Genomic DNA, 27,933 nt, shown 5'->3' with positions numbered 1-27,933 from the left:
GTGCTCAGATATTGGGAAGATATTATATTTACTAACTCGCCTGAGGCGGCAGCGAAATCTAGCACACTCTTATTCATCTTTTCTTGCCTTTGAAGAATAACACGAAGTCTGTCATCTATTGGAGGTTGGGGTGGATATGAGGATTCATTGGTTGGGAGAGAGGGTTCATAATAGGAAGGTGGTTCATCTTGATAATGATATGGAGATGGTGAATATTGAGGTGGTGGTTCATGAGAGTAGTTGTGTTGGAAAGGTGGTGGTTCTGTGTATGGTTCATTTGGCTCATAAGGTGGTTGGTATGGTGGATACGGGTTAGGGTCATATGGAGGTGATTGGCAGAAAGGGGCTTGTAAATATGGTGGTCCAAAGTCATGTTGAGGAGAGGGTTCATAGGCATATGGTGGTGGTTGTTGATAGTTCATTGGAGGTGGTTATTGCCATGAGGGTTGATCAAATCCTTGTGGCTCCTCCCATCTTTGATTGTTCCAACCTTGATGCCTGTTCTCATTGTAATTTCCTCTTCCTGCAACATAATTGTAACCAGACTCATAGCGATGGGGGTGAGAGTTCATAGTAACAAATAAAAATTAAAAATGAAAATAAAAACAATTTTAAATTAAAAGGTTATTTAAATTTTGAATTTGAAAATTAAATTTTGAAATTTGAAATTTGAAATTTTTAAAATTTGAATTTTGAAATTTGAATTTTAAATTTTTGAAATTTGAATTTTGAATTTTGAGATTTGAAATTTGAAAAAAATTTCTAAAATTGAATTTTGAAAATTTTTAAATTTCAATTTTGAAATTTGATTTTTAAATTTTGAATTTTTTTTGAATTTAATAAGGAAAGAGAAAAACAATAAAATGACAACAACTTAAAAATTTTTAGATCAAAACGAAGAAAACAACTAAGAACAACTTGAAGGTCAAGATGAACACGAAGAAAAACTTGAAGATCAAGATGAACACCGAGAAAAAAAAATTATTTTTGAAAATTTTTTATAATTAAATAAAAACCAATAAACTCTTAATTTATGAAAAAAGTAAAAATAAAAACAAAAATAAAAACAAATAAACAAATAAAAAGCAAATATTTACAATAACCAATAATAAGGCACACGTTTGCAATTCCCCGGCAACGGCGCCATTTTGAAGAACTGAAGATTGATGGTTTAGAAGTTACAGTAAACTCTCGTTGCAAGTATAGTTACTAAACCAAGCAATCAACCTTTCTTACAAACGTTTTGGTTGTCACAAGTAACAAACCCCTTTTCAAAATTGATAACCGAGTATTTAAACCACGGGTCATCTTCTCAAGGAATTGTAGGGAGGTATGTTCTTATTATTGGTTATGAGTCTTGTAAATTAGGGGTTTTAGAAAATAAGGAAGCAGTATGTTGAATGATAAGAAAAATAAAATAATAATAATAAAATAAACTCTTGGCAAGGTATTATAACTGAAAGTCCTATCCTGGTTATCCTTATCAATTGTAATGAGAATTGGATTTTTTCCCACTTTGTTAACCTCTAACTATGAAGGTAAGTTAAGTGGATGAATTAATTCTAAATTCCTCAGGTCCTAGTCTTTCCTTGGGAAAGGCTAGAGTTAGTGGAACTCGAATTAATTCTTGAAGAATTCCAATTTTCAGTCAACACATCGAGTCTGATAACTCAAGAGTCTCCAATTATTATCTAAATTGGAGAATATCTAAATTGAATTAAAAACATTTATAAATGAAGCAAAGCAAAATTAAATCTGAAAATATCTCGAATTGCATTCACAAAAGAACTTAAATTTGACATGGACATTCATAAATTAAATTAGGAAAATAAATAAAAAGAACATTGAACCTGGGATTGAGAGTCACTCCTAAAACTAAGAGAAGTGCTAAATCCTAATCCTAAGAGAGAGGAGAGAACCTCTCTCTCTAAAAACTACATCTACTCCTAAAATTGTGAATGTGAAAGCCTGTTGATGAATGGATGCATTCCCCCACTTTATAGCCTCTAATCTGTGTTTTCTGGGCCGCAAACTGGGTCAGAAACAGCCCAGAATTTGCTGGTTGCTAATTCAAATACGCTGATTTTCGTCACTGCGACGCGGCCGCATGGAGCACGCAGTCGTGTCGTCTAGCGTTAGGGAAACTATGGCATATTATATATCAAATCGAAACGTTAGCTTTTCAACGCAACTGAAACCACATCGTTTGAACCTCTGTAGGTAAAGTTATAGCCGTTTGAGTGCGAAGAGGTCAGGCTGGACAGCTTAGCAGTTTCTCCAGCTTCTTGTATTCCTTCCACTTTTGCATGCTTCCTTTTCCATCCTTTGAGCCATTCTTGCCTTGTAATATCTGAAATCACTTAACACACATATCAAGGCATCTAATGGTAATAAGAGAGGATTAAACATAGGGAACTTAAGGCCAAAGAAGCATGTTTTCAATCAAAGCACATAATTAGGAAGGCAAATGTAAAACCATGCAAATAGTATGAATAAGTGGGTAAAGAGTTGATAAAATCCACTCAATTGAGCACAAGATAAACCATAAAATAGTGGTTTATCAAGCACCTTAAAGAAATATACCATGTCGGAGAAGGGAGTAGGTCACCCGACCTCCCCACCATCTCTTTCACCAAGGAAGACGCCGCTGGCATTTTCCCCGGGCATGACGATCCCGTGGTCATCACTATCATATTAGCCAATGCCAACCTCCACCGAACACTGGTCGACCAGGGAAGCTCGGCAGACATCCTATTTAAATCTTCCTTCGACAAGCTCGGGCTCGAAGAAAAAGAACTAAAAGCATACCCCAACAGCCTATTCGGGCTGGGGGACGTTCCGATCCAACCCTTTGGGTACATTCCGCTACTTAATACTTTTGGGAAAGGAGCCCGGTCCAGGACGCTAAGCATAGACTACATAGGTGTTGACGTAAGCTCGGCGTATAACGCCCTCATAGGCCGGACGACTCTAAACCAGCTCGCTGCAATAGTCTCTACCCCACACTTGTGCATGTAGTTCCCAACAGTGGAAGGCATAACTACTATCAAAGGAGACAAAAAACTTGCACGACGATGCTACAATGAAAGTCTGAACCTCAAAGGCGATCCCAGAGGAAAAGAGGCCACTCCATTGAACTCGGAGGTGCCCAGGTTCGCGAAGAACTCCGTCTTCAGCCGGAAGGTGAAACCGAAGAGGTACAAGTCGGGGACACCCCTGACAAAACCACAAGCATATAAGCGAACCTAAAAAAGGACCTAAAAGAGCTCTTAATCATAATCTTACAGGAAAACTCTGACCTCTTTGCTTGGAAAGTAGCTGATATGCTTGGCATAGACCCCGGCTTAATCTGCCATAAATTGGCAGTATACCCAGGGTTTCGACCAATACAACAGAAGCACAGAAAACTCGGCCCAGAAAGATCACGGGTCGTGGAGGAACAGGTACAAGCCTTGCTAGAGGCAGGGTTCATAAGGGAGGTTAAGTATCCACTATGGCTGGCCAACGCGTGCTGGTAAAAAAGCTTAATGGAAAGTGGCAAATGTGTGCAGACTACACCGGCCTCAATAAAAGCCTACCCAAAAGACCCCTACCCCTCCCAAACATCGACACCTTGGTCGACGCATCATCGGGATACAAATACCTTTCCTTTATGGACGCCTACTCGGGGTACAACCAAATACTAATGCATAAACCCGACCAGGAGAAAACTTCGTTCTTAACCCCGAAAGCAAACTACTGCTACGTGGTAATGCCGTTCGGACTAAAAAATGCGGGGGCCACATATCAGAGATTAATGAATAAGGTATTTTCCGACCACATCAGAAAACTAATGGAAGTCTATGTGGACGACATGCTAATCAAAACCCAAAAAGAAGAAACACTGCTATCCGACCTGATCGAAGTATTCAACACCATAAGGAAGCATGGGATGAGGCTAAATCCCACGAAATATGTAACACCCTACCACACAGAGTTTTATGCTTAAGCTGTAGAACAGAGGTAGTGTGGTGTTACGGACCTCTAATCAGTTAAAATATACATATAATAGTGAAAAGAGATAATATACTAAGAGTCTTGAAAAACGGGTAAAACAAAATCGCAAAATAAAAAATGCAACGCTCATGAAATAGGATTACTTACGTGCTAAGAAACCTAAAATTCAAGGATAGAAATAAGCGAGAAAGTAAAGGAAAGCCAAGAATACAGCATAACTAGCTTCTAACTCAGCCTACGAAGCCAAGGCTGGCTGGAGAATATATATACATACATATACAAGTATCCCAAAATACTCAAAATACAAAATAAGGTCCTAGCTCTCTCTCAACCTCTATGAGGAACAACATAAACAAATTTCTTGGAGAGCAAGCTAAGTACATAGGTGCATATATACATATAAACAGGAAACCCAAAAAAAAAAAACCAAGGACTACTCTGCTTCAAGGATCCAGACGCCTAGCAAGGAGCCTCTCGACCTGCATCTGAAAATAAAAACACAGTACGGGATGAGAACAGGAGGTTCTCAGCATGGTAAAGGTGCCATGAGTATAATAAATAAGGTCCTGGGAATGTCAGAGGCAATCCTAGAACTCCATCATACAATTGCAAAGCTTAATTTCTAAGCAGAAGCCATAAAAAGGGGGTAGGTGGCCTAATGAATTCTAACCTTACATATTTTAAACCTAACATTAACTCCAAACCGGTCCACCTTTCTTCCGCTCCTCCATCCCCAATTAGTTTACACAGACAAATAAGCAAACAAGGCAAGCACAAGTAACTTACAAGTAATACAAATAACAAGTACAACAGATAGCATGTTATAATCACGTAGGCATTCCCAAATAGTTCACAAACAAGCAATTCAAATAATGTGCACATGATGCATGCCTGTCCTATGGCTGTTGATATCAACTGTCGGTTACGTAGCCATCCTGACATGTTCTCAAGCTCAGAAATACACTATGGGGAGAATCCCCAAGCTGACATGGGGAAGAGAATGCCCTCAAGCTCAATAATATCCATGGGACGAATCCCAAGCTGACATAGGGAGAAGAGACAACACCCCAAGCTGACATGGGAAAAACAATCCCCCAAGCTCAATAACAACCACGGGAACAATCCCGGATGACATGGGGACAACGCCCCAAGCCTAAGTTATTCAATCATTTTCTCATAATTATCAGTTTCATTCTCGAAACCAATTCACATCTCATCTCATCATTCTCAACTTTACTTAACTCATTGCTCATACATTTTATTATTCTTGATTGATTAACATCATCAATTCTCAACTTTTATTTCATTCATTGTTTCTCATTCTTCTTTCTTCTCTTTATCTCTCAATATCATTGTCTTTAACTTTAACCCTTTCTAGGGGCAACTTACATTTCTTTTCATTTTCTAAACTTGTTTAATCTAAAACCTCCTTGTGTTATAAATACTTATGCACGACCTATTTTTCTTGGTAAGGTAACTCTAGAGATCCTAATCTTCAATTTAAGTTATGTTTTGCTGAACTTGGATTAGAATTGAATTTTTTTTTACAAAATTTAGAATTCTGCTACTGCATTTCAAAATTCCAGAAAAATAGACAGCAGCAGTATTTTTATAAATTCCACAATAATTCTAATTCTAATCCGTTGCCTCTAAATTTTGGTGGGATTACAGTCAACATTCCCAAGTTTAAAAACCCACAAGTTTCAGGTTCATATCACTTCATTTGAGTAATTAATTATCAATTGGAAGAGGTGCCCTATTTTTAGTCCTCTAGGTTTCCAACTTATACTAATCCACCATTTTTCTCATTCATCACCATATCTACTTTAATTATATCATAACCCTACTCAAAAACCTCAGTTCCATGTACCTATCAGAAATTACCATGATTTATATCATACAAGCACACTTTAAAGCATTAAAACTCTGCACTTCTTCTAACAATAATAAACCAGCCAATCAACAGAATTTTAGCAACATCAACCTTACTAACTCATCGCTTTCAACTAGAAATTGCATCTAACAATTACCTATTACCCATAATTCTAACCCTTACCCATAAAACCTGCACATTTATAACATATCAAGCCCCATTTCATTAATACTATTTATTAACACATTAATACTCACACCATTCATAAAATTCATACATTATTCAAAATTCCACCATTCCAACCACAAGCTACCATATTAAAATTTATTAACTCATTTCCTCAATTCATTGATAACCACCCATAAATCATTATTAGCCAATCAACAAACTATAACCACAAAATCTCATTAACATATACCAACAACATCATCAACTCACAAAACTAATCATTTAATGCATAAAACCATTTCAACTTATCCTATAGTTCTTCTAGCCTAAGTTTTCACACCACCTTATATATTACACACGCAAAACCTAAATCATACCTTGGTTGATCACTATATTTTTCCCAAGGCAGCCTCACAAGTCACAACACATCCCCTCAAGCTTTGAGAAACCAACCAAAATCTTAGCTCCAATCACCACCAAGCCTCCAACATATACACTTATACACCTAATTTCACATATATCACCATACATACTCAAAATTCACATTTAACATACTAGAACCAAAATTAGCTAGGGTTTATGAACCTTACCTTGTATGTGTCTCAATCGAACCAAAGCCCACTCATTCCTCAACTCAATTTGATCCTATAACATCAATTTATTCAAAATCTTAACACCCAAAAACCTTAATATTCCCGAATTGAAGAAGAAATAATAGGTGCTGAGATTTTGATTTTCTTACCTTGAAAGGTACTGGGTTTTGTAGAGCTCATCACTGCGGTCGCGTGGCTACAAATGGTGCGGCGATCGGAGCTCTGGATCAAAAGTTATCTTGGTTTAAAGTTTGAGCTAGGGTTTGAGAATCTCTTTCCTTCTCTCTTTTCATGGTGCAGCATGGGAGTGATAAAGAAGAAGGGTAATGAGCTGAAGCTCATGTTTTAAATATATTGGGCTGGGCCTTGGGCCCAATACGGGCCCGATTTGCCCGGTTCGGCCTGTTTGGCCCAATCTTGGGCTAAATCCTTTAAAATTGGTGTCAAAATTCTCGTTTTGAAGAGCTCTATAATATTTTGATATTAGATTTACATTTTTAATTTTCCTCATTAAAATTTAATTTTTCTGTTAGTTATCTACTAATTTTGTGAGGTTTACAAAATGTACTTTCGCAGTAGAAGCCGGCAAATTCCTAGGGTTCATGCTAACCTAGAGAGGCATTGAAACAAACCCAGACAAGTGCCAAGCTATACTCAACATGAAAAGCCCGACCTACGTAAAGGAGGTATAACAACTAAACAGAAGACTAGCCATACTATCCAGATTCCTGGCTGGATCAGCCCTAAAATCTCTCCCTTTCTATGCAATACTAAGGAAAGGAAAGAAGTTCGAATGGACTCCAGAGTATGAAAAAGCCTTACAAGACTTCAAATCATTCCTGGGGCAACACCCATCCTGACTCGACCTCAACAAGGAGAAGAACTGGTACTATACCTCGCCGTAGGAGGTCAGGCCATAGCATCAGCTCCGGTTAGGGAGGATGACAACGGACAACAACCCGTCTACTTCATCAGCAAGGCTTTATAAGGGGCCGAACTGAACTATCAAAAGATAGAAAAATTCGCCTACACCCTCATACTCACGTCCCGAAGACTTCGACCATACTTTCAAGTCCACACCATTAGAGTACGCACTAGCCAGCCCATGAATGGCATCCTGTAGAAAATGGTCTTGGCCGGAAGAATCCTACAATGGGCAGTCGAGCTTTCTGAATTCAACCTCAAGTATGAAGCTCAAACCGCCATCAAATCCCAGTACTTGGCCGACCTTGTCGCCGAGTATACGGACACCACGGGGACTCCCATAGAATAGAACCTCTACGTCAACAGCTCATCAAACAAAGCCGAAAGTGGAGCAGGCATCATCCTAAAGAGCGACCAAGGAACCCAACTCGAACTCTCCCTAAGATTCGAGTTCCCCGCCTTAAACAATCAGGCAGAGTACGAAGCCCCACTGGCTGGTTTGAAGTTGGCTAGAGAAGTCGGGCCGCAAAAGCTTACCATCTTTAGCAACTCACAAGTAATCACCTCGCAGATAGATGTAAGCTACCAGGAAAAAGATCCCACTATGAAAATGTACCTGGACAAAACTAAAGAATAGCTCGGTAGCTTCAACGGATACGAAATTCGACACATCCCCCGGGAGCAAAATGCCCGAGCCGATGCACTTTGAAAACTAGCCAGCACCAAGCCAAGGGGCAACAATAGAAGCCTCATCCAAGAAACCTTGCAGCACCCATCAACCTCAAGGGAAGAGAAGGTGTTAAGCATATCAAACCAAGACCAAGGGTAGATGACCCCTATAATCAACTACCTCATGTCCGAAACACTTCCCATAGAAAAAAAAGATGCAAAAAGACTCATACGGGAAGCATAATACTACACTCTGGTACAGGACGTCCTATACAGAAAAGGGGTATCAACACCCCTCCTAAAGTGTGTTTCGACCTCTACCACAAGAGAGGTCCTGGAGGATGTGCACAACGGCATGTGCGATAATCACCTCGAAGCATGGGAACTATCAAAAAAGGTTCTCCGAGCCGGCCTCTACTGGCCGAACCTACAGAAGAAAGCGGCCGAATTCGTCAAAACATGCCCTCCATGCCAGAAACACGCCAACTTCCACATCGTCCCATCCAAAGAGCTCATTTTCATCACCTCACCTTGGCCATTCGCAAAATGGGGGCTCGACCTCTTCAGACCATTCCCCCAGGGACCGGGGCAAGTCAAATTCCTCATTGTAGGAATAGACTACTTTATAAAGTGGATCGAGACAGAACCCCTGGCCGCTGCCACCACCCAGAGAAGTCGGAAATTCTTATACAGAAATATTATCACAAGGTTTGAGGTTCCCCACTCCATCACCACGGACAATGGGACCAGTTCACGGACACAAGCTTCCGAAAATTGGTAGCCGACCTGAAAATCAAGCACGAGTTTGCCTCGGTAGAACATCCACAAGCTAATGGACAGGCTGAGGCCGCAAACAAAGTCATATTAGCCGGGTTAAAGCGCTGACTACAAGACGCAAAGGGAGCTTGGGCCGAGGAACTCCCCCAAGTCCTATGGGCATATCGAACAACACCGCACTCCACCACGGGAGAGTCACCCTTTCGACTTGCTTACAAAATAGAGGAAATGATTCCTGTGGAAGTAGACGAAGGATCCCCCAGGGTGATCTTCTACAATGAGGACGTCAACTCTGAATCACAAAAAGAAGAGCTCGACCTGCTTCCAGAAATCTGAGAAAGAGCCCGAATCAGAGAGGAAGCCCTGAAGCGTCGAATGGCCTCAAGGTACAATCGGAAGGTAATCCAACGAAACTTTGCTATCAACGACCTTATCCTAATCCGAAATGACATCAGAACCGGTAGGTCGGGAGAAGGAAAGCTAGCTGCCAACTGGAAAGGACTATACCGGGTCACAGAAGTACTAGGAAAAGGTTACTATAGGGTGGCCGACCTCCAAGGGTAGGAGCTCCCGAGGTCCTGGCACACCTGTAACCTAAGAAGGTACTATAGCTAAGAAAGGTCTTGAGCCAAGGTGTACTCTTTTTCCCAGCAAAGGGTTTTTTAATGAGATACCAGGCCAAGAACTAGGGGTAGCCCGACTTGAAGGGTAACCACACACATGTATATAATCTTATTTACATTTTTACTTTGATTCATTGCATTTTACTCTAGTAAAAACAGAGATTCCTTAAAAAGTTTCCTACTAAGGGGAATTAATTTATGCTCGAAAAAAAGCAAAAATCACCACCCAACCAGAAAAAGGTCGGCAAGGTGAGGCAGCGAGGTTCAAATTAATGTGAGAGGTTATAAAGTTAACCCGTATAAAGCGACCTGACGAGGTCGGATAAAAAAAGGAGTTGCAAAAATAACTTGAAAAGGCCCGACAGAGAAGTCGGACCATCAAAAGGATCACTAAAAGAGAAATGACGCCTTCCCAACCATGTGAAGGTCGGAAAAGGTTGAAAAACCTAGTGCCAGAGGTTGCCAAGCTAAAAGGTAGAAGTCCGAAAGGAACGCTACTTAAAAAGTGAAGGCAACCACAAGCCCGAACAAGGTTCAAAGGTCGTCCAAATAACAATAAAAAAGTAAAAGTTCAGAACAGAACGCTACCTAGAAAGTTATTTGAACCCGACTAAGGGCCCGAAGTGCCAAAAACTAAACTGCAAGGACGAACTCGGCAAAGCAGAGTGAAACAACTCGGAAAAGTTGTCAACACAGCTAAAAGAAGCACTGACCAATAAGCAAAGGTAGAAGTTTGCGAAAGAACACTAGCTCAAGGTCATCAGAGAGGCTGCTAGCCAAGAAAGGCTCAGGCAAGATGACCAAAAGGTAAGCATTCCTAAAAAACACTACCCAGGAGGCAGCCAGCGTACTACCAAAACAATCAAAATAAGAAGTTTCACAAAAAGTTAAGCATTAAAACTCAAAGGTTACTCAAACAAGAAACCCAAGAGTGGAAGTATTTTAACTAAAAACTAAAAGGTTGCTAAGAAGCAACCACAAATGTCAGCAGACAACCCAAAATATTACAATAATAAGAGTTCAAAGGTCCACAAGTCGGACCACATCAACACATAAATAAGGAATTAGAAGTCATAAGGGATCCAGCTTCGCCCTTGTTGTAGCGTCCTGAGGAGGAATAACCGAAATAGGAACAGCTCCGACAACACCACCTGGGCCATTTAAGATCTCCACGTCGGGGTCGGCATCAGATCGGGCAATTTCAGCAGAAGGGGCCACAGAAGCCTTGGCCTTTGGATCAGGGACAGGGGGATCATCTTCATCAGGGGCTGGCACAATCTTACCATCCTCTACAACGTTATCCATACTAAACAGAGAGAGATCGACGTCAGGAGCCAGAACCCGGACCTGGGCCTTTAGATTTTCATACAAGGCGGTCATACCATTCTCTATGTGACCCTACAGCTCGTCATAATCATCGTAGGAGGACTGGAGCTTTTCCTTAATGTAACGACTCAATTTCTGGTACATCATGATCATACTAGAAACTGAGTGCTTCCAACTTGTCTTCCTAATTATTATCTATTATTTATTATATGAGCCTGATTCGTTGTTAAAAGTGTAGTTATTTTGCAAGGTACTTTTTTTTTAAAACATTTGGATTAATAAATAGAATAATTTATAATCAATTCACAAATGATAACAGATAAAATAGTTATAAACAACCACACATAAATACATCACAAGCAGTTGACAACATTCGGTCATCTAGCCTTTGTTAGAGTATAGACTTTTAGTTAGAACACCCCTAGATATAGTTAGATAATAACTATATACATATATATAGATACAACATCCCAGGCTTTGACCTGTTCAAGAAGTCCCTAAGCTGGCACCCAGGCTAGCCTAGACTCTATACTCACCTAGTCCCTCAAGACTGTTAAAGTGAGGGAAAGTACGTTCTAAGTCTTCAAAACTCAAGTCAGGTGGAACGTCATCAAAAGGTGGAACATCATCTACTACTCCTCTGCATGATCAGACATTTCCATATGAAGCCTCTTTGGTACCTCATCAAGTAGCCACATAACAGGAGTCTCGTACTGATGAGCAGATATTTTATGCGCTTTTTGACATCATTTTCTTATAGTTTTTAGTTGTTTTTGTTTAGTTTTCATTAAGTTTTTATAGTTTTTAGTGTTAAAATCACATTTTTGGATTCTACTACTAGTTTTTGTATTTTTGGGAAAATTCAGATAATTTTTGGCTGAAATTGAGGAGCTAGAGCAGAAGTCTAATTTAGAGACAGAGAAAGCACTGCAGATGCTGTCCAGATCTGACCTGCCTGCATTCGGAAGAGCTTTTCTGGAGCTACAGAAACCAAATGGAGCGCTCTCAACGGCTATGTAAAGCTGGCTTCTAGAGCTTTCTAGAAATATATAATAGTATATACTTTGCTTCAGATTAGAAGACCCAAAACTGGCGTCCAACGCCAACTTCCTGCCCCCTTCCAAGCGTCCAGTGCCCAAAGAGCAGAGCCCAGCGTGCAAAGGCCCAGAGAGGACCCCCTAGCTGGCGTTCCACGCCCAAGGAGCCTCATAGCATGTGGATCTCATTAAGGCTCAGCCCAAACACTCACCAAGTGGGCTCTAGAAGTGGATTTTAGCACTAAATAGACTGTTTTACCCTTACTAGTCATATGTTTAGTGTTTAAGGGATTATGTTTATGTAATTCACAGATCATACACCATTTAGCCATCTTCATGCTTTTCCATTGTTTTTACTTTTAGTATGAGTTTCTAAACCTCCTAGGTTGAAGGGAGGAGCCCTGCTGAGTCCTATGAATTAACAAAAGTATTACTGTTTTTTCTTCGATCTGTTTCTGATCTATCTCTAAGATGTATATCCTGATCTTCATCGTGGTGAACAGGACGATCTGACAAATTGGCTCTGTTCATCACATTAAGACGAACGTGCCTGACAAACACCCGCGTCTACTTGGGTTCGTGTGAGTACCTGGAAGAAAAGCACGAGCCAACAGCTATGGTTATACATCTCTCAAATGGTTAATCCACTATTTCATTGGGGACTTCTCGAGACACCAGTTCAGCCGATCTCCGGGGAGATTAGGGTCTCTGTGGTATAGGATAGAATCCAAATATGCAGCGTTCTCTGATCCGGAGGATTCGATCTTGTCTGTGGCATTTTGAGTACGATCGCAAAGAGAATGGACTGCTATACGCTTCACCCTTCGTCAGATTGAGTAATCATGGCCAATGGCGATGGCCGTGTTCATTCTGTAGCAGAGGAGATCAAGGACCATTGGTGTAGCTTTGATCAGTTATAGCCTGCCATAGAAGAAGATCATTCACAAGCAAGGAAGACAGTAATACCAGAGTTCATTCAGAAAGACAAAGTAACTCTGACTCTCATCTCTATTCCTATTATTTACTATTCCCAGCATATAATTCCTAATAGTTAACTTCTTATGATTCTGCCTGACTAAGATCTGCAAGACAACAATAGCTTACTTCAAGCCACAATCCTCGTAAGATCGACCCTGACATGCTCAAGTATTACTTAGACGACTCAGTGCACTTGCTGGTACTGCTGCTGTACGAAATAGTGTGGGTTTTGCGTATACGCACACCACGTACATAGGATTTAGGTTAAAGTTTGCGTATAAACGGGGTGCAGACATTGGCTGGTCTCACAGTATATACATGTAAACAGATAACAGAGTTTACTCTAGACTCAGAAGACTACCTAGAGTGGAATCCTCTTTGCGGAATGATCATCAATGAACTACGGAAGGGTACTCTTGCTTCCATCTGAAGGGGGAAGGGAGAGAGAAGGGGTAAGAACTGGGAAGTTCTTAGTAAGGCCGGGGTTATTAGTTACGTTCATTAATTCTGTGTTTTTTCTGATAAACTCCGATTTTGTAGTTTATCTTGTGCTTAATTTGGGAGATTTTATCACCTTTTCCCACATTTATTCAATGAAATAACATGGTTTTGTAATTCTCCCTTGATTTGTGCTTAAATGTGAAAACATGCTTTTTAGGCCCTTAAATTGGTGATTTTAATTCACTTTAATTCCATTCGATGTCTTGATATGTGTGTTGAATGATTTCAGGTTTATAAGGCAAGTATTGGATGGAAGAAATGAGTAGAAAAGCATACAAAGGGGAGAATGCATGAAGAAACAAAGATTGGGAATGCATCAAAGGACGCTGGTGCACGAAATCGTGATTGTTCATTCCTTGGTAACGGCGCCAAAAACTTAATGCGCACGTTCATGATCTTAGTTCTTTTTCACAACTTCGCACAACTAACCAGCAAGTGCACTGGGTCGTCCAAGTAATAAACCTTACGTGAGTAACGGTCGATCCCATGGAGATTGTCGACTTGAAGCAAGCTACGGTCATCTTGTAAATCTCAGTCAGGCAGATTCAAATGGTTATGGAGAATTGATAATTAAAAGATGAATAAAACATAAAATAAAGATAGAGATACTTATGTAATTCATTGGTAGGAATTTCAGATAAGCGTATGAAGATGCTTTGTTCCTTCTGAACTTCTAATTTCCTATTGCCTTCTTCCAATCATTCATACTCCTTTCCATGGCAAGCTTTATGTTGGGCATCACCGTTGTCAATGGCTACTTCCCGTCCTCTCAGTGAAAATGTTCCAAATGCGCTGTCACCGCACGGCTAATCATCTGTCGGTTCTCGATCATGTTGGAATATGATCCATTGATCCTTTTGCATCTGTCACTACGCCCAACACTCGCAAGTTTGAAGCTCGTCACAGTCATCCCTTCCCAGATCCTACTCGGAATACCACAGACAAGGTTTAGACTTTTCGGATCTCAAGAATGACCGCCAATAATTCTAGCCTATACCACGAAGGCTCTAATCTTAGATTAGAAACCCAAGAGATACACATTCAAGCTTGATTGCATGTAGAACGGAAGTGGTTGTCAAGCACGCGTTCATAGGTGAGAATGGTGATGAATGAAGAACTGAAGATTGATGGTTTAGAAGTTATAATAAATCCTCGTTGTAAGTATAGTCTCTAAACCAAGCAATCAACCTTTCTTACAAAAGTTTTGGTTGTCACAAGTAACAAACCCCTAAATAAATTGATAACCGAAGTATTTAAACCTCGGGTCGTCTTCTCAAGGAATTGCAGGGAGGTATATTCTTATTATTGGTTATGAGTTTGTAAATTGGGGTTCTGGAGTTTGGGCAATGGGCACATGTATATTTTTAAAGCAATAAAAATAAATAAGAGATTTTATATAATTAAATTAAATTAAAAAACCTTGATCCGGAGAAGATTAATTGGAAGTTCTATCCTTGTTGGATTTTTCTCAAGATAAATTGATAATTGAAGGTTGTTTCTACTTAGTTATCCTTTACCAAGTAAAGTAAAAGAAAGTCAAGTAAGTTGGAAGTCTACTTCTATTCACAAGTTCCAATCCTCACTCTTGTGTTTGGATTAGCGTTAGTGACTAGAGAGCCAGCCAACAATAAACCCAATTACAATTTAACTCTTGAGTAATTCAACTCAAGGGTCTCCAAATATCAATCAACTCTAAAGTCAAGTTAGGATCCAACTTAGAACATCAAACAATAGAAGAAGTGATAAGTCTGAAATACCTCAATTATATTAATTAAGAAAATCATATGTAACATGAAAGAGTTCATAAATTAAATTGGGAAAATAAATAAAAGGAAAATTAAACCTGATAAAAAGAAACAATCCTGAAAGCAAAGAAATCCTAAATCCTAATCCTAAGAGAGAGGAGAGAACCTCTCTCTCTAAAAACTACATCTAAATCTTAAAATTGTGTATTATGAGCTTGTTCATAAATGAATGGATTCACCCACTTTATAGCCTATAATCTGTGTTTTCTGGGCCGAAAACTGGGTCGAAAACAGCCCAGAAATCGCTGGAGAAGAAATCTGTCATGCTAATTTTTGGAACTGCGACGCGTCCGAGTGGAGTACGCGTTCGTGTCGCCTAGCGTCAGAGCAACTATGGCATATTATATATCAAATCGAAGCCCCAGACGTTAGCTTTCTAACGCAACTAGAACCGCATCATTTGGACCTCTGTAGCTAAAGTTATAGCCGTTTGAGTGCAAAGAGATCAGGCTGGACAACTTAGCAATTTCTCCAACTTCTTGTATTCCTTCCACTTTTGCATGCTTCCTTTCCATCCTCTGAGTCATTCCTGCCTGTAATCTCTGAAATCACTTAACACACATATCAAGGCATCTAATGGTAATAAGAGAGGATTTAAACATAGAGAACTTAAGGCCAAAAAAGCATGTTTTCAATCAAAGCACATAATTAGGAAGGCAAATGTAAAACCATGCAAATAGTATGAATAAGTGGGTAAAGAGTTGATAAAAACTACTCAATTGAGCACAAGATAAACTATGAAATAGTGATTTATCAACCTCTCCACACTTAAACATTAGCATGTCCTCATGCTAAGCTCAAGAGAAACTATAAAGGGGTGAAGAGGAATGGTAGAATGTATGAAATGCAACCTATTTATATGAATGCAACTACATGAAGAATGCTTTTTCCTACTTGGTTTAAAAGTAAATAAATTCTCCAAGAATAAATATGAACTGGATTTCACTAATTCAAATCATAAAAATGAAGTACAAATAGACTTGTAGAAGAAAATAACTCATGAAAGCCGGGAACAAAGAATCGAGCATCGAACCCTCATTGGGAGTGTATGCACTCTAATCACTCAAGTGTTTTAGGTTCGATTCTTTCAATTCTCTACTAATCTTGCTTTCTAAGGCTTGCTCTTCATCTAACAATCAACATAAATTTAATGCACAGATACACATATCAAGAGGTCTTTTAAGGGTTGTAATGGGGTTAAGGTCAAGGTAGGATTGTATTTGGCCAAGTGGACTAAAATCTGAATCCTTAATTAACTTAAACTTTCCACCTAACTTTAGACAATCCATGTAATCATAATACCACATCTAACTATCCATTAACCATATTTTCCACATATTCATGCATTCTAATTTCAAGTACAGTACATATGCATTGCTTTCACCATTTACTTTGGGGCATTTTGTCCCCTTTTTGCTTAATTGCTCTTTTTTTTTTCTTTTCTTTTTCTCACTTTATATATATATATATATATATATATATATATATATATATATATATATATATATATATTTCTTTTCTTTTATTTTTCTCAATGCATATGATTAAATTATTGGATGCATGAATCATGTCCTAAACATTTTTTTCACATTTTTAGAAAATTCTAACATACTCAATTCTCAAACCAAATGTTTCCAAATTCAACTTTCCCCATACTTAATTCATGAGCACTCTCACTAGTCTAAGCTAACCAAGGATTCAAATTAAGGACATTATTTTTTTCCGCTTAGAGGTAATGATGTACTAAAGTAAAGAACAAAGGGGTATAATAGGCTCAACATTGGTTTTGCAAAGAATAATGAAAGGGTAAGGCCATATGGGTATGTAAGCTCAGTGAAACAAAGGCCTCAATCATGTAAGCGTATGCATACATCAAATAATGGAAATATAGAATTAAGCAAGACAAAGATCACAATTTTAGAGAGAAAAATACACACTAAAACATAATATTGGTTGATAAAATGTAACCAATTTAAATAAGCTCAAAATCTCACTGATTTTGTGTGTTCGAGCTCTAAACCATGTTCTAGTATAATATTTCTTCAAACAAGTGTAACACTAAATTTTATTCAAATTAGTGAAATACTTTAAAAAGTTTCTTGAAAAAGAAAATATTACTTCAACCAAGTGGTAAAATATGCACAAAATCAAATAATCATGCAATCAAACATGCAAATGCAACAACTAACAAGGAAAATAAAACATTGGTGTTTGAGAAGGAATTACTAACCCACGGAAGTCGGTATCGACCTCCCCACACTTAAAGATTGCACCGTCCTTGGTGCATGCTGAGATGTGCAAGTGGACGGGTTGTTCCAATTGATGCTTTTCTTCAAGGATTGTGCAGATGGACTTGTTTGTCTCCTCATGTAAACGTCATCCGATTCCCTTTCGGGTGGCCATCCTGAAAGAAAAAGGGAAGAAAAGTAACCCAGAAATAAAGATAAGAAAATAAATGAAGTATGGGTGGGTTAATGCCAAATGAAAAGGGTCTCATTTACATGGAAGCTTCAACATGTACGTGAGAAAACAATAGAAGCCATGGCATACCAGTGGTACAAAATTTGTAACAATGGGGAAGAAAGTGCAAGACAATATAAATTAATGTTAATTTAAAATTAATACAAATATCATAAAGATTAGTATTGACTTAAATAATATTGTCCAACAGTGTAAAACAAGTCACTGAGCATCAAAAATAAATTCAAGAAAAGATGCAACAATTGAATAAGAAAATTGTAACACCAATGGAAAAAAATAATAAATTTAGAAAAGAAAATAAAAATATGCACAAAATTAAAATACAATGAATGAAAGTATGCAATTAAGTAAAAGAGAATGAAAGTAAAGAAGGAAGAAGAAAAGAAGAAAGAAATAAGAATGGAAACGAAAAATTAGGATTTGGGGGAAGAAAAGATATGATATTTGGCGCTGATCTGGATAAGTTGTGCGACGCAGGCGACGTGGACGCGTGGGTGACGCGGTCGCGTGGTGCGCGATAAGGTCAGGTGACACGGACGCGTGGGTCACGCGATCGCGTGGCCTGATTTGTGCGATTGGCGTGAGTGCAGACTCGCGTTCGCACAACTCTCTGTTCAAAACTCTTTTCGCCAAATTTTTGGGTGACGCGGTCGCGTGGTTAACGCGATCGCGTGGATGGCCTTATTTCCAATATGACGCGGACGCATGGGTGACGCGTTCGCATGGGAGGACTTGGGCTTCTAGCACGAGTCCAGCCCTACTCCAGCACAACTTTCGGCCATGCACCCCTTTTACGTCGATCTGTTGGAGCACGCGTCGCGTGGGCGACGTGGACGCGTGGGAGGCTATTTTCCAAATGACGCGGCCGCGTGGGTCACGCGGACGCGTGGGCATGTTTGAGCCTAAAGCGCGCCTCCAGCCATGCTTTCGCGTAACTTTCTGTTTACTTTCTTTTCTTCACAACACACTGGTGACGCGGACGCGTTAGCGACGCTGCCACGTCGCGTGCGTGAATTTTTTTTTTAATCTGAAAAATGCAGAATGCAATGCTAATTTGAATGTTATGCAAAACTCCAGGTTCAATACAATAAAATAAAATAAAACTCGAAAACAAATAAAACTAAATAAAAATAAAAAAGGAACGATCATACCATGGTGGGTTGTCTCCCACATAGCACTTTTAGTTAAAGTCCTTAAGTTGGACATTTGGTGAGCTCCCTGTTATGGTGGCTTGTGCTTGAACTCATCCAGGAATCTCCACTAATGCTTGTAATTCTAATGGCCTCCGGGATCCCAAACTAGGCACGTAAAGCCTTTGAGCAACTTCAAACAGATTCTTAGGCTCCCGGGGTGTTGGATGTCAGAACAGATTCCAGGATCCCAAACATTGCTATTGCACCCGTCTTCTTGTTGATCATAATGATTCCATCCGGGTGGCAAGCAATCTGAATTCTCACTAAAGCGGCCAAACAACTTCCTAGACCCATTCAGTTGAGCTCTACACTAACCTTTGCGTTTAAACTTTGAGCTTTCAACCATAATGAACCTTGCAGGACAATTCTTACCACTGACCATCTTCCTCTTACTCTTAATGCCACAAAGAGCTCTAAGTTGACCATCTGTCTCTAGTAGCCCATATTCAAGTGGGAAAGTAAAGGTTAAGGATAAGAATTTTACCCACTTGAACGTTGTGTTAGACGGTAATGGCCTTGGGAGAGGTGTTGCTAATGAACTTGCAAGCTCCACTCCCTTGTGCTCTTCTCTGACAACTTCCACCTCTTTGTAAGCTTCTTCAATTTCAACCTCTTCCTCTTGGTAGCTTTCTTCCAATTCAATCTCTTCTTCATTTCTCACCAAGGGCATGGGAGATTGTGCCTCTTTTTCTTGAATCTCCATCTCTTGATTAACCTCTTCCAAGTCTTCACTCAGGGTATGCCTTGGAGGTTGTAATAGAGTGCTAAAGTTATTAATTAGAATTTATTTATTTGCATTTTATTTTATTTTGCTACTATGAGCTGCCTGTTTCTTTCGTCAAATGACGCGTTCACTTCCTGATCCGCACTTGCTAATATTCGATCCTGAAATTGAAAGGACTATTTCACGAATTAGGCGAGCTCGGCGTCGGTTAGTCCACTCTGAGGGCGGATCTGAAAGTGAACTTGAGGAAGAAACCAGCTCCCATTCTACTGATTCGGTTGATTCACGTGCAGAAGACATGGCAGAACGTAGGAGAGTTACCATCCAGGAGGAAGGAGCCCCTAATTTTACAATGCAACCGTTTCAAGCGCATCACCCACCAGTGGCTACAGATTTCGAAATAAATACCGCACTGCTCAATTTGATGCCCAAGTTTCATGGCTTACCTGCTCAAGAGCCTATCAAGCACCTGAGAGATTTCCAGGCAGCCTGTTCTATTGTCAGGCGAGATGGTACAGGTGAAACTTCAATTCTGCTGAAAGCTTTCCCGTTTTCTCTTGAGGGAAAAGCAAGAGAGTGGTACTACACTCAACCCCTAGCAAATGTATCCAACTGGGATACGCTCAGAAAAGAGTTTTTAGAGAAATTCTTTCCATCTGAAGTTACTGATAAACTGAGGAAAGACATTTTCACGATTGTTCAAGATGACAACGAGACTCTCTTTGAATACTGGGAGCGCTTCAATAGTCTTCTGGAAGCATGCCCCCACCACATGATTGACAAGATAGTGTTACTCAGCTATATCACACAGGGTATGAGGCCCCAAGATAAGACCACATTGGAAAGTGCTAGCAATGGGTCTATGAAGAAGTACAAGACCACTAATGAGGCATGGCAATTGATCAGCGACTTAGCTGAATCTACTAGGAACCACAGACAGAAGCAAGGCCGTTCAAAAGCCGTTGCAGAAGTATCCTCTAGCAGAGAGACTGCTGCTCTAACTCAGAGTATCTGTGAAATGACCAACTTGCTGAAGCAGATGCAATTGAATCAACAACAAGTTCAGCAAGCTCAACCTCCTTCACCACAGCAAAACCAATAGTTAGTCCGACAGAGAGTTTGCAGAATTTGTGCTGATTATAGCCATTATACTGATGAATGCCCGCAACTCCAACAGGAAGACAACATGGTGGCATCTACTCATAACTTCTATGATCGCCCTAACCAAGGGTACAATCAAGGTGGAAATAATAACCATGGATGGCAGGACAATTCTAACCAGAATTGGAGGGACAACAATAACAGAGGAGGCAGAGATAATCAGGGAAATCAGAGGTGGAATAATAACAACAATAGGCAGCAAAACCAACCTTACAGAGCACCTCACTTGAGGCAGTCCCAAGGACTACAGAATACCCAACAGCAGACCTTTCAATTTACTCACCCTTCTTCATCTCCTAATGAAGAGTTACTAAAATTTTGAGCGAAGTCAACAGACCATGAAAAATAACATTAATGCCAGTCTGAATGGTCTGACCGCTACTTTGCATGCTCTTGTCTCACATATTGGATCAATGCAAAATTCCAATAACCAACCTTCAAGTTCCACTGGAATTCCCTCTCAACCATTACCGAATCCGAAGGGGGGCATTAGTGCCGTCACCCTAAGGTCCGGAACCACACTGCAGGAGAGGAATCAGGAGGAGCCAAGCCCACCAGAGCACGCCTCAGCTGAAGAGGTCGTAGAAATAGAAGATATTGAAGAGGAAGAGGACATACAGGACATAACTGAAAAAGAAGAAGCCCAACCACAGGAGGAAGCACCAAGAGGTGCAGACACTGCAGAAAACACCACTCCCATTCCATTTCCACAACTTGCAAAGAAGCCCAGGAAGCAACTGGAACCCGATCCCAAAATGGTAGAAATATTCAAAAAGGTTGAGGTAACCGTTCCTCTTTTTGATGTTATTCAACAAGTACCTAAATATGCAAAGTTTCTAAAAGATTTATGTATACATAAGGATAAAATTCATGAATTAGAAACTATTCCTTTAGGTAGTTCCATATCTGCTTTAATGGGAGGATTACCTGAGAAGTGTAGTGACCCAGGTCCTTGTATAGTTAGTTGTACTATTGGTGGAGTAGTAATTTATGATTGCATGTGTGATTTAGGAGCATGTGTTAGTATAATGCCTTTGTCTATATATGATATTTTGAGGCTCCCTCCCTTAAAAAGGTCAGCAGCTCGTTTTGTGTTAGCAGATAAAAGCATTATTACAGTGGCTGGAGTTGCTGAAGATGTTTTAGTGAATATTAAAGGGCTTACGTTCCCCACTGATTTTTATATCTTGGAGATGTCCCATAATGACTCAGATAAGCCATCATCAATCCTACTTGGAAGACCATTCCTGAAGACATCAAAATTCAAATTAGATGCTTTTTCAGGAACATACTCTTTTGAAATAGATGGCCGCATAGTAATCTTCAATCTGAATGGAGTCATAAACAACCCTCCAGAAGATCATTCTATCTTCCAGTGTGATGTCATAGATGAAACTGTAGCTGAAGTTCACAAGGAAGAGTTCGAAGGGAGGCACATTGGACAAGGTCCAAGTGTGGGGACCCTCTTGACTGACAATGAGGGCACCTCATCATTTTCATAAGCTCCAGACAATCCAGAGCCTACCCATGATCAGAAGTTGGAACTGAAGCCTCTTCCTCCACATCTCAAATATGCTTATCTTGAAGATGAGCAGAAGTTCCCCGTTATCATTGCAAGGGAACTCACTTCCCAACAAGAAAAGCAGTTACTTGATGTACTGAGGAGGCATAAGAAAGCAATTGGGTGGAGTTTGGTAGACATAGTAGGCATCAACCCTCAAGTATGTGAGCACAGAATATTTTTAGAAGAGGGAGCAAGACCTGTCCGTCAACCCCAAAGAAGATTGAATCCCACTATCTTGGAAGTTGTCAAAAAGGAAGTGACTAGACTATTGGAAGCAGGTATCATCTATCCCATTTCAGACAGTGAATGGGTTAGCCCAGTACAAGTGGTGCCCAAGAAGTCAGGAGTCACTACAGTGAAGAATGAGCATGGAGAACTCATAGCAACTAGAGTTCAGAATACTTGGAGAGTCTGCATTGATTACAGGCGTCTCAACCAAGCTACCCGTAAGGATCACTACCCACTTCTATTTATTGATCAGATGCTGGATCGCCTGTCAGGTAAATCACATTATTGCTTTTTAGATGGTTACACAGGTTATTTCCAGATTCATATAGCTCCTGAGGATTAGGAAAAGACCACTTTTACATGTCCTTTTGGGACTTATGCTTACAAGAGAATGCCCTTTGGCTTGTGCAATGCACCAGCTACTTTCCAAAGGTGTATGATGAGTCTTTTCTCTGATCTTATTGAGGACTGTATGGAGGTTTTTGTGGATGATTTTAGCATTTATGGTGATTCTTTTAGCCTTTGCTTGGATGGATTATCTAGAGTATTAAATAGATGTGTTAATACAAACCTTGTATTGAATTTTGAAAAATGTCATTTTATGGTGAAATAAGGGATTGTATTAGGACATGTGGTATCTAATACTGGCATTTCTGTAGACCCAGCAAAGGTGAATGTTATTTCTAGTTTACCTTACCCCTCTTCTGTGAGGGAAGTCCGTTCGTTCCTTGGCCATGCAGGTTTTTACAGGAGATTTATTAAGGACTTTAGTAAGGTAGCACTTCCCTTATCCAGATTACTACAGAAGGATATTGAGTTCGAGTTCAGTGAAGATTGCAAGCAAGCGTTTGAGAAGCTGAAGGCCGCCCTGACTCAAGCTCCAATTGTGAGAGGACCAGACTGGAGCCAGCCGTTCGAAATCATGTGCGATGCTTCCAACCATGCAGTAGGAGCAGTGCTGGCTCAGCGCGAAGGTAAGGATCCTTTTGTTATTGCTTATGCGTCTAAGACTTTAGACACTGCCCAATCCAATTATACTACTACTGAGAAAGAGCTTCTTGCTATTGTTTTTGCTCTGGATAAATTCCGACCATACAGCTTTAAAGTATCTATTATCTAAAAAGGATTCCAAACCAAGGCTCATACGTTGGATACTACTATTACAAGAATTTGATTTAGAAATAAAGGATAGGAGTGGTGACCAGAATTTAGTGGCAGACCACTTGAGTCGCCTTGAGCACATTAAGGATGATTCTACTCCTATAGATGATAATTCTCCATTTGATAACCTGCAAGCAGTATCTGAAGTATCCCCTTGGTATGCACCTGTAGCTAATTATCTAGTTAGCCGCACATTTCCTCCAAACTTTTCTAAGCATCAAAGAGACAAGCTGAAAAGCGAGTCTAAATATTATATATGGGATGACCCATATTTATGGAGATGTGGTGCTGATCAGGTAATTAGACGTTGTGTGCCTCAATCAGAATTCCAGTCCATCTTAGAGGCTTGTCACTCATCTGAGAGTGGAGGACATTTTGGCCCTCAAAGAACTGCTAGAAAAATCTTAGACTGTGGATTCTGGTGGCCTACTCTTTTTAGAGACGCTGCTGAATTTTGTAAATCTTACCCCCCATGCCAAAAATTTGGTAATATATCCAGGAGGGATGAGATGCCTCAACAAATTATGCTTTTCTGTAAAATTTTTGATGTTTGGGGTATTGACTTCATGGGTCCATTTCCAAATTCTAATGGTTATTTTTATATATTATTAGCTATGGACTACGTTTCCAAATGGGTGGAAGCAATTCCTACCCGCACTGATGATGCTAACACTGTTGTTTCCTTTGTGAGAAACCACATTATTTGTCGCTTTGGATCACCACGAGCAATCGTCAGCGATCAAGGCACCCATTTTTGTAACAGGAGACTAACAGGATTAATGAAGAGGCATGGAATAATTCATAAGGTTGCAATAGCATACCATCCTCAGACCAATGGGCAAGCCGAGGTATCGAACAGAGAGATAAAGCATATCTTGCAGAAGATAGTCAAACCTCATAGAAAAGACTGGAGCACCAGGCTATAAGATGCACTCTGGGCATACAAAACAGCATACAAAACACCCATTGGGATGAGTCCGTTCCGCTTAGTTTATGGAAAAGCTTGTCATCTCCCTATTGAGGTAGAACACAAAGCCTTTTGGGCAGTCAAGGAGTGCAACATGGGGATGGAGAACGCCATAGCTGAAAGGAAGTTGCAACTGCAAGAACTGGAAAGCCTTCGCCTAGAAGCTTATGAGAACTCAAGACTATACAAGGAAAAGATGAAGGCTGCACACGATCAGCACATCAAGAGGAAAGAGTTCCAACCTGGGGATTTAGTCCTCCTTTACAAATCTCATCTGAGGCTCATGCCAGGCAAGTTGAGATCCAGATGGGAAGGTCCATACAGAGTGGAGAAGACCGAACCATACGGAGTTTATCACCTAAGTCATCCTTCAAGTTCTAAACTTATCAAAGTTAATGGACAACGCCTAAAGCTATACCATGGCAAGAAGATGCAGAAAAACAAGGAGCTTGAGATCTTCCTCTTGGAGGATCCCCACATAGCAGAAGATTGAGCTAGTGGAGCGTCCAACTTACGGACGTTAACGCAAAGTGCTAGGTGGGAGACAACCTACCATGGTATGATCGTTCTTTTCTTTATTTTTAGTTTTTCATATTCAATAACTCTTCTCTTTATCAATACTTTCGTGCATCTGCATCTGCATATTTAAAAAAAAAAAGAGAGGAAGGTGCCACGCGACGCGACCGCATCAGCGACACGTCTGCGTGGCAAGGAGAGGAGAGAAAAATAAAAACGAACAGAGAGTCATGCTGGAGCGTGGCTGGAGGAGTGCCTGTGGCACAAATCAGCCCACGCGACCGCGTCGTATGGTCATAATGGGCTCCCACGCGGCCGCGTGCCCTGATTTTCGACGTAAAACGAGTGCACAGCTGAAAGTTGTGCTAGAGTGGTGCTGGACTGGCGCTGGATGCGCAGTTCCCCTCACGCGACCGCATGCCCCACGCGGCCGCGTCGTACCCCATAAACCGCCCACTCACGCGATCGCATGCCCCGCGCGATCCGGTCACCTAATATTTGGCATTTAATGATTTTGAACAGAGAGTTGTGCGAGTGTGAGGATACCCTCGCGCCACTGGCACAAACTGGGTCACGCGACCGCGTGACCGACGCTACCGCGTCCCTCACCTTAAGTGCAAGTCGCGCGACCGCGTGCCCCATGCAATCGCGTCGCTTGCGCCGCACAGCTCAACCTAATTTTTCCAATTATCATATCTTTCTCTTCTCCAAATCCTAATTTTCCTTTTTCCCTCCTTATTTCTTCCTCCCCCCTTCTTCCTTCTATCTCACCTTTCACTCTCTCTCCCTCACCTCCATTAACAAGGTTTTATTTTCTTCTTCATCCTTCTCTTTTCTATCATTCTTCTTATTTTATATGTTATTTTCTTTTCTTTTCTTTTTCTTTTCATTATTCATATTTTCTTTCTTCTTCTTTCCTTTTTACATGGTGTTAGAATTTTATTTGAGTCATTATTTTTCATTATATGCTTGTGGATTGTTGCAAATTGTTTGACAATTATATATTATTTTCTTTAAAGGGTTGCTTGCATGTTCACTTTAATACTTTCTATACCTTCTTCACCATGCATGCTATGTGTTGGTGAAAAAGCCCATATGGCATTATGCTACTATTCAATGCTTGCTTTTCACAAATTCCCTTTGCTATTATATTAATTGAATTTAATTGTCAATACAAACGTGATGGTTTGTTACAAAGTAATGCTTGGTCTATGCTACTCATGCCCTTTGCCGGTATGCCAATAAACACCTTGCATTCACTTGTCATCATATGCACTAACTATTTTCCATTAATGATCTTTCACATGTACTCATAAGCGTGTGTTGACATCATTTACCTTTTAATGTGTATTTACAACCATCCTTTTTCGTTCTCTTCATTGCTATATATCTCTTTGAATTCAATCTACTCTCTCTTCCCTTTTCAGGATGGCCACCAAGAAAGAAAAAGAGAAAGCTACTCCCAAACCACCAGCAAGAAGAGGAACTAAAAGAGCACTAGTGGCAGAGCCTTCTTCAACTGCAGTCAAGCGCTCAACAAAAAGAGTTAAGAGGATCATAAAGGTTGATGAAAAGGAGAAAGCCTTTCAAGCAAAGGACACTACGCAATTTTCCAATCGCTACTGTGAGCATATGTTCCCCATCCTGGCTGAAAGGAGTTACAACAACGAACACCTTCTTATCCTCACGCCCAATATTGCTACTTTTGTTGAGCCGCAAATTGAACGAAGACAATGGGGTTTCCTACAGAGACAACAGAAGCAGGTCAATCTTTCTTGGGTAGTCGAACTCTACTCTAACTTCTACCTGCCTACCCTGCAATCTGTCTTTGTCCGTCAGAAGCAAGTCCCCATTACAGAAGAGGCTATTCAACAAGCTTTGAATCTTCCCCCTATTCCAGAAGGATTGGACGCTTTTCAAGAAGCTACACTTAATGGCCAGATGTACCAATTTGACTGGGAAGCTGCTCTTAGAGTTATCGCACTACCTGGCAGCCGTTGGATCTACGGATACCATCGTACCCGCCCTAAGGGAATATCAGCTTCAGCACTTACCTTGGAGGCTCGCGTATGGGCACAGATCATGTCCCATTATGTCTTTCCAAGCACTCACGAGTCCTCCTTCACTGCAGACATGGCCGTTCTACTATGGTGCATCCTTACAGACCAGCCTCTGAATCTACCAAGACATATCTGGAATGCCATGTGACACGTACAAATTGCGGACAACTTACCTTTTCCCGCCTTGGTCTAAAATCTTGTCTTAGCAGCCGGAGTTTCCTTCAGAGCTGGAGACACCAAAGCCATGCTTCCACGGGATGATCAGTATGTCCCCAATGGGAAGTATCTCAGACTTCCAGCAGCCACTACAAGCCTTCCCACTGCTCCGGTTGAAGATATCCCTTCTTCAACACCACAATCACCTACAACAGATGAACTGCTCCAACAGATAATCAAAAGATTGGATCGGCAAGAACAGAAAGCGAAGTTAAGAGAGCGCCGTAACGAGCACCGATTCAAACACCTCAAGGAGCTACTCAAGGGACACTTCAAGGACTCAGACACCCCGGACTCCACTTCTTTTACCACCACAGGGAGCCATGATGGTCCTAACTGTGGAGATACTGCTACCAGCCCACCCCTGTTCCTGACAGATGGCACCGAAGACG

General features: G+C 40.5%; 1 protein-coding gene across 1 annotated transcript in view; it reads right to left on the bottom strand.

Annotated features, from left to right (window-relative positions):
* Positions 1-10,681: 10,681 nt before the first annotated feature.
* LOC148573582 (uncharacterized) overlaps positions 10,682-27,933 on the bottom strand; it is a 45,129-nt gene continuing 27,877 nt past the window's right edge. Inside the window, exon 4 of the mRNA XM_088503433.1 lies at positions 10,682-11,063. Coding sequence (XP_088359559.1) covers positions 11,012-11,063 — 52 coding nt within the window. The 3' untranslated portion in view covers positions 10,682-11,011. The remainder of the gene's footprint in view (positions 11,064-27,933) is intronic.

Source organism: Arachis ipaensis, chromosome B2, assembly GCF_059453495.1.
Source record: "Arachis ipaensis isolate K30076 ecotype BB chromosome B2, ASM5945349v1, whole genome shotgun sequence".
Classification (NCBI taxonomy): domain Eukaryota; kingdom Viridiplantae; phylum Streptophyta; class Magnoliopsida; order Fabales; family Fabaceae; genus Arachis; species Arachis ipaensis.
This window is presented reverse-complemented; position numbering and strand designations above follow the sequence as displayed.